Here is a 7981-nt window from a genome sequence, read left to right on the forward strand (position 1 = left end):
AGTATAATTGGCACCAATTGGTATGTTCTTCCAAAAAACAACTTTGAATTCAAGAAAAATAATTATCCCTACCTCTTAAATAATATAATCATTTAGGTTTTATGTTGTTCTATCTAAACTCTTCGAAGTAATTGTTAATTATAAAAATCTTCCGGTTCAAACATTTGCTCCTTTGGCTGCACAAAATTTGCTTCACATAAAAAATGCAGTATTATCTTTAAATGAGTCCAGGTCTGTTTGGCTAGTAGAGTTTTTATGACTCAATTCAAATTTGTATCATGTTGTAAGAATTTCAATCTAATCCTCCTTTACTTAAATAGACTGGGCATATTTCCCCATTAATAGCAGAATTAGCCTAACTGATACAATAGGAACAGGGGAAGACTGGAAGCTTACTACCATGCTGGATGCATCAGCTTCGCAGCCGTGGGTCACCACCACGCCAGACACCGAGAACTCAGGCAGCCCCACGAACGCGTCACCGGCAACCACGGAAGCTTCGCGTAACTCTCCGGTTGGCCGCTCTAGTGGCTGCTCTAGTGGCTGGTACTGCCCAAATATTGAAATGTGCGATAAGACAAGCTTATTGAATAGATGGTTTGTAGGTGTTGGCGCAGAATCTAGGCTTCAGGCTTCAGCGTTGAACAACACGAAGGATTTGGAAGATCTGTTTAACTCCAATACAGGCTCCAAATCGGCTCGCAAAGATGCAAGGCATGCTAGTTAATTTGACCTGAAAATTAACAAGGTAAAGGTTAAATTCCTAAGCCGGTCAGTGAAACCTTTCAAACTCATGGGTAGGTATTCTTTGAATAAACACCAAAAATAGATATTCAATGTAATCATGTTGTGTAAATAAATAATAGCAATAATGGCATATGCCATCGGCTATATGAGCTGACGGACTAAGATAGAATCAATATAAAACAACAGCCATAAAGAGTAGTTCTTACTAACCATATGCATGGCAAAATAAACCGACAGATCTAATTAATGCCATGAGAAGTAGATTGGATCACCAAGACAAAACGGCTGAGAGGACATTAACCTTAATCTGTTAATCTAGAAGCCTAGAATATGACTAGTAAGAACCTCCTGCCTACCACTTACAAACTGATTCAGTTAATAGATCTAATTAATGCCATGAGAAGTCAATTGGATAACCAACGCATGACGACTGAGAGAGGGTATTAACTTCAACCCATTAATTAAATAGACTAATTTGTGGTAGCAAGGCCTCGGATGCATCACCATCGGCTCAATGACACCATCGCGCTACCAGGAAAGATGGATAAGATCTAGCCGGTGCATCGGCTATCCATCGCAGCGTTATGACGTTAAGGATCCATCGGGTAGCAATACGAGGGGCAGGGGTAGAGATCTATCGGACCTAGCATATATAAACATGTAAAGCATGCAAGATTTAACCAGTCGATACAATCAGATAACTGGTGAACGCTTAAAAGAGACTAAAGAAGCCAATAAAGACAACCTGATCAGATCTAAGTTGTTCGATAGGTGTGAGCACTTACACCGACTAGGGAAGCCCATAAAAGACAACTTAATTAGATATAAGCAAACACGATAACTTGAGCAACGTCGATAACAAATAGAATATTGGACAAAGCCTAGAAAATTCTACTTGCAATCTAAGTTAACTCGATAACTAGCCACACGACCAAATGTCAGAATATAAGACTTTAACTTAGAAAGTTCTGATAGGGATCGTAATGACAGGGTGAAGGTACTTATAAGCTCGCCTGAGATCAAGGCCGATGCAGTCCTGCATGCAAGAAGAAACTCGTCCGATTCTACTTTATTCCTCCTAAGATTTTGACGGCGTGCGTCGAAAGCTTGTATTGATTGATCATTGTTTGTTATAAGGCTCTAAGGCTTATATTTATAGCCAGGAGAGCTAAAGTCCTAGTTGATTACGGCACAAACTATTAAAATAATTTCAAAATCTACTAAAAATAAATCTCCACGTTTTTCCTTATTTGATGGAGTCGGTTCTGCATCGGATCGGACTCCCGCTGAGTCTTCTAGAAGCTGACTGCCCGCAGTCAACCCTGGTCAAAGGTGGGCGCCAGAGAATATTCTTTCGGCTTCATCGGCTGTCAAGACCTCATCCTCATTCGGCTTTGTGTTTATGGCTTGTCTATCAGACAAAGCTTATTGAGCTTGCTCTAACATAGCTTGGTACTTGGTAGAGATAGGAAATCTGTTTAGTTATTACAGTAAAGTTCAAACCACAGCCTCCGTAGATAAACAACATTACTCACGCCGTCCGCAAATAAGAGATTCCGAGGCTTAAATTTTGTCTATATACTAGGAAACCAATCATCACGTGGCTGCTAATCAAGCTTTCAAGCATGTTCACCGGCTGTGCTTATATTTGTTGTGGAAGGAGTATAACAGGGTTAAAACAGTCCTTACATTTGTTGTGGATGGAGGAAGTACATGTTACAACAATTTATAGTCCAAATCAAGACCCAAAGGTTAAAATCAAATTTGATAAGCTCGTAAACGCATGTTTAACTGTTATCGAGTCACAAATGGTTGATCTGAAAACACTTTCAACAACTGAGGGTTGAAGTACTACGCCCTTGGCTGATACATCAATCTCAGTGTAGGTTATATTATATCGGCTGCCAAGGATATGCTGGATAGTAGATATCTCAGAACAATTAAACTATTATACTACATAAAAACAATCTCAAAACCCATAAGACTAAATAAAGCCACAATTTCTTTCTGACAGCCACACCACCACCTTTGTTTCACCATCGTCTCCCTTGCCCTGTGGAGGGACCCTTCCTCTTACCATAGTGATTCAGAACCTCTCCTTCCTAGTAAATCACAATAGTAATTCAGAAACTGCATATTTATTATTGAGACCTAAAAGGTGTGTGCCTGTTGAAAGTCTGCTTACCTTTGGGAATCAAATCAATATCTCTTGCAATTTCCAACTTTTTCCTGGCATAATCCAAATAGAACTTTCGTTTCAAAGGTGAAGCCTGAAGATAAAATTCAGCCTCCGCTTTAGCAAAATAAAGCCAATTTCCAGACAGCATTAAAACCCATAATCAACTAGTAAAAATATATAGCTACAGTACAATTGCTTGCCATGGAAATCAATTAACTTACTATTTTTACAACAGCCTCTCTTATCAACTGCCGAGCTTTATCATCTGCAGCCTGAAAAGACAGAAGTTCCATCAGTGTAAAGAATTTATTTCCAGTAGCAGTAGGGCAAGGATCCCAAGCAGACCAGCTTACCATTTTGTCAATGCCAGCCACATGGGCATCATACTGGAAAGAGGAACAGACAAAATAAGCATCTAGATGAACTGCTAATTGAAAAAAAATATACACCAAAGAATTAGGGAAATGCTAATAAGAGGAGAAGGAACTTGCATAATCTTTTATTGGGAATCTGCCTGGAGTGTTTTCAAGCTCATGTTTAATATAAGAACTGCGCAAGGGAAACATGTCTTTGCTATGTATTTCCAACAAGGCTTCTTCGAAACTCATCTGAAAGAAATTGAGGTCAAGAAATATGTCCCTTAGCAAGCAAGCATATGTATAAGAATGCAAAGCGATACACCAACAGAAATGGAGAGCAATGTGGGTTCCTTAGTTGTGCATACTGAGGTACTAACTTTTCCTTTAGCAACCCGCTTCCAAATCTCAAAATAGAGACCATCTAATCTCTTGTAAGAAGAATCAGACCTAATGCTACAGATATACTCCTGCATTAAAGAATAGAATGTCAAATTCCAATATATCAAACACTTCTCAACAACAAAATTAACAAGTAAGCAAGGTGGCATTACCGGGAAACCGTAGGAAACTAAAAATGGGGAAACATCGGGAAAGCCTGCTGCAACCTCCAGTGCTTGCATGTAAGCCAGACCTCTAACTCTTTCCCACTGAACAACAAAAAAGTTCCCATGCACGATGTGTCACTACAACATCAATTTACATTGCACAACAGTTTATTAAGCACTAAAGGCTTTTTGGGAATGCTTACCTGAATTGTGCTGTCTCCCAGATAATCTTCAACCCACTGTCATATGAAAAGAAGGCTATTAGACCAAAGATAATGTGACCAGTAGTTTACACTTCGATCGAATCAATCATACCTTGGTCCGGTTCGCTACCTCTTCAAAGTACTGTACATATGCTTGGTCTTGTTCGTAAGTGTGAATAATTTTGTGGTAGAAATCCCAATCTAAATATCCAGGCTGCACAAAAGAATATGTTGTCTATTAAAAGCAAAGTAACATCTACTATGTACAAGAATATTTCAAGTGCGGAAATATGTGCGCTAGCTGACTGTCTCAGAATGCAAACTTGAAAATGTGGATTTCCAAAAGAAGCCTAATATGATTTGAACCAGCAAGCTAGAACTTGTTGATACTATGACAAAACCATGCAGTCATATGAAAATCCTATTGTGTGGGTCTTAAGTACCAAAGGACAGTGCATTGTCCATAATTATAAAAAGATAACAGTCATAGCCATAAAACCAAGACAGCTAAACTCAGCTCCCTCACCAGATCACTAGATGTAATAAAAAAAGAGCAGTGCATGCCTACGTAAGATAAGAATTTCATGTGCACCTTTTCTGCTATCGATTAATCATCCACAGTCGAAGTGGTGTGGAGTGAAATGCAAGGAACTTATATCCTATTGGTTTTCTTAACTAAAAGTTGTATGTATCACGGCCATCCCCCAATGGATAGTTGCAAAAATACAATAGTTTTTTTTTGCTTCCTTCAAGAAAAGCAAAGACTGCCAAGATGATTATGATTGTTGGCAAGTGGCAGATGGATCCTCGCAACAAACTCAACACAAAATTTACTGCTGTTTCACTGGTCCAGTAAGTTATAGTCAGACTGTCATTAGTATTTTTAATAAGCTTGAGAACATTAATTACAACAAAACAATAATGTTAATCACACATGTTGCAGACCTTGTTGATGCCCAGAACAACAAATTCAAAATAAAAACATAGTATTAGCTTCAACAAAACTAAATGTTTGCAGCATATTATAGAAGGTTGTAGCAGATAATTAAGCTAAGCTTACTCTTCCAACATTTTCTTGAATTAAGCTATTAAGGAATACAAAAGGCTTCAAAACCAATCAAAGTAACATTTAACGCGGATGGGTATAGCAACATGTACTTAGTGATAACAAGAATGAGAATTAGAATTAAGCTAAGTGGCATGGAGGAGTCAGGTGTTCATACTTACAGCGCGAAGCACTAGCCGCTGGTAGTTATCATACTGAGCGTTCCTGCAGCGCTCAAGATCGAAGTACCATTCAAGGCTGTCCTCATAGTACTCGAAAAAACTGTTATTATAAAGTTTGGATGGAGGGTAATGCAGTTTCAGATTCACATCATCCAGTTCAGTCAGCTTCCTATCCACTGTTAACTGCAGAAGAGAATCATAAAGTAATTAAAAACAGATGCAAAGTAGATGCAGAAAACTAGAGTACAAGGTACCAGACAACATCGTTTAGATACGCACAAAGAGTAAATTGCTAAGTCTTCTATTCATGTGACTTTTAAAGATACCTCATAAGCTCTGATGCGGTACAAGGCTAACTGCTCGTACAACTCCCTGAGCTGCTCTGGCTCGTATTCAGGACCATAATCACAAAACTCAGGATCAACAAAGTTTAGGTGTAGGCGTTCGCTGAAACACCAAATCTTTTCTTGGATGGTTTCATCATCCATGTCGAGGAGGGCCTGCACATCTCCTCTTGCACTCCCTTGTTCTTGTTTGTGCTCTTCAATGGCATGGACACCAATCTTGCCAGAATGCTGTTCATCTTCAACTGCAGAACAAGGTTTTTTGTCAGACTGTCCATCTTCATGTTCATCATGTGCAATCTTGCCACGTGCCCTAGAACAAGTTGATTCCGGCTTCTTGTCCATCTTAAGAAGCAAGCTTGTTTCCTCCCCATTAAAAGGGGCTTCTTCCTGTGCAACTCCTGACCGGCTGCTGCTGCTGGTGGAATCATCATGTAGCCAGCTTTCTACCTCAGCCTTCCTTAAGGATGCTGGCACAATACCTTCTCCAGATCTATGAGGATAGGTGGGTTCTCCTGACCGAGAAGAGGCGGCGGGAGCCGCGGGTCCAGAAGATTTGCGGTTCTTGGAGCGCCGCCGCCTCGTCATCTTCGCGCCGTAGGACGGTTGAAATCAAAGCAGCAAAAGAATCGAAACCCTAACAAAATACAAATCACTCGTCGAGGTTAGGGTTTCGGGCTTTCCTGCAGTTGGGGACTCGGCGATTCGGCGGAGACGGATGGATTGGAGTTGGAGACTCTCCTTGGCGACGGCGAATAGGCAGCGGAGGGGATCGCGTCGCCGTCGCGTGGGGTTTCCTATTTCAGGCGATGGTGAGGTAGAACGGATGGATGCGAGACGTGGATTCGGAGGAGAAGAGATGCGAATATGCAATGAGACGAAGGATTCGGAAGGCTCTGGAGTCCCGACGCGTTCATGGGCCTGGCGGACGCGCGGAGAGGCGATCGGGGCCTGGTGGACGCGTTCATGGGCCTCAGCCAGGCTCTCTTCTCTTCCCTTCTCGGTTGGCCCAGTACTTCGCCCGCCAGCCCTGCTACCGCCCGCACGTCACCTCCGCCTCCTACGTGCCACCAAAATTTTCTCAACAAACAATTTCAACAATTTAAATTTACTATTTCAACAATTTAATTACACTATATTTCAAAATTTTATATATAAAATGTTGAACTAGTTTTTCTAAAATGTCCAACTAGCTTGGATGAAATGTTGAATCATGTATTTGCAAATGTTGAATGCATATAAAAATGCATTTCACCATTTGAAACGGAACGTTGAATAGAATTTGAAAAGGTGTGTCAGTGAAGAGAGCTTGGAAACACGGAAAAGCCAGCACGCGTGAGAACGGTGAAATCGAATAGAACAATAATCTACCGCGCGCGGATGTTAGTTGGACTTTAATGGACTTTTAAATTTAGACTGCTTATATGACTTTCAGAAGTTATATAGCGTTGTGGTTACGAAGACAAAACTGCTCGAGCCGAGCGACGGCAATCCATGGTCGTAAATATTCCTATCACAAACCTTGAAATAGCTTTCGATGCAGTACAGGCTCAAGAGCACAATACTCCACTTGCGGCAATCGCCTCAATCAATCTTTTAACAACGTTGATGCCTCAAGACAGGCGCAACGAAGGCACAACTCAACTCGTGCAGCGCGGCAACGGGCTAATCACACAACTCGCGGAGCAAGCCTACAAGCTACTTGACAAAGAATCACCAATTCCGTCTATTCCTCGCATCACAGCTCACCAAGAAGGCAGCAGAGGAGCTGCAGCCAACAACGACGTTCCAAGAAACGACAATGAAGTCGTCAACCAGCCCCGGCAGCACAGCTAAGGCCCAAGCAAACACAAGGCCCCAACACGTCATAAGGATGTTGGAGAGGCCAGCTGCACCAACTCGGTAAAAAGTATTCGCCCTACTCGGAAGAATCACGAAGTGTCAAACTTTAGTAATCTGCGAGAAATCCTCAACAGTCGGCGCGAACGAGAAGTCGACAACTACAACCACTTTCCTACTTTCACAAATCGGGTAATGAAGACAAAACTACCCGAGAAGTTTAAGCCGACAGGAATCACCAAGTATGATGGCAAACAAGACCCAATTCAATGGCTACGATGCTACTCGCTAGCAGTCCAAGCAGCCGGGGGCAATAACGACACCAAAGTCATCCACTTCCCCATATGCATGGAACCCGCACCACTGACCTGGCTCGAGTCACTCAAACCCAAATCAATTGACTCTTGGGCTGATTTGACAAAGGCTTTCACCAACAATTTTGCCGACTCCATGGCTAGACCAGGCAACAAAATCGACTTGAGCCAAATTAAGAAAAAAGAGGCAAGACCTTACGCGACTACTTGCGTCGATTCTTCGA

General features: G+C 41.5%; 1 protein-coding gene across 2 annotated transcripts; it reads right to left on the reverse strand.

The window, feature by feature from the left end:
* Nucleotides 1-2499: 2499 nt before the first annotated feature.
* Nucleotides 2500-6464, reverse strand: LOC117861094 (uncharacterized). 2 transcript variants are annotated; one of them, XM_034744584.2, is made up of 11 exons: nucleotides 5587-6464; nucleotides 5261-5443; nucleotides 4146-4247; nucleotides 4034-4069; nucleotides 3837-3932; nucleotides 3663-3752; nucleotides 3418-3534; nucleotides 3280-3312; nucleotides 3148-3198; nucleotides 2933-3017; nucleotides 2500-2849 (listed from the first exon to the last, which is right to left on the reverse strand). In XM_034744584.2, exons 1-11 carry the CDS (start codon nucleotides 6190-6192, stop codon nucleotides 2821-2823), a joined length of 1428 nt encoding a protein of 475 aa, XP_034600475.1. In that variant the 5' UTR covers nucleotides 6193-6464; the 3' UTR covers nucleotides 2500-2820. The 2 variants fall into 2 exon arrangements, with proteins under 2 accessions (XP_034600475.1, XP_034600474.1); XM_034744583.2 differs by having other exon boundaries at nucleotides 3651-3752.
* Between the last annotated feature and the right edge of the window lie 1517 nt (nucleotides 6465-7981).

Source organism: Setaria viridis, chromosome 6 (assembly GCF_005286985.2).
Source record: "Setaria viridis chromosome 6, Setaria_viridis_v4.0, whole genome shotgun sequence".
Taxonomy (NCBI): Eukaryota; Viridiplantae; Streptophyta; class Magnoliopsida; order Poales; family Poaceae; genus Setaria; species Setaria viridis.

Coding starts and splice junctions, on each gene's coding strand:
- LOC117861094 (XM_034744583.2), bottom strand. CDS start 6,192: ATGACGAGGCGGCGGCGCTCCAAGAACCGCAAATCTTCTGGACCCGCG. Junction 3,753..3,836: donor TAGTTTCCTACGGTTTCCCG/GTAATGCCACCT, acceptor TCTTTAATGCAG/GAGTATATCTGTAGCATTAG. Junction 3,018..3,147: donor GAGAGGCTGTTGTAAAAATA/GTAAGTTAATTG, acceptor TTTTATCTTCAG/GCTTCACCTTTGAAACGAAA.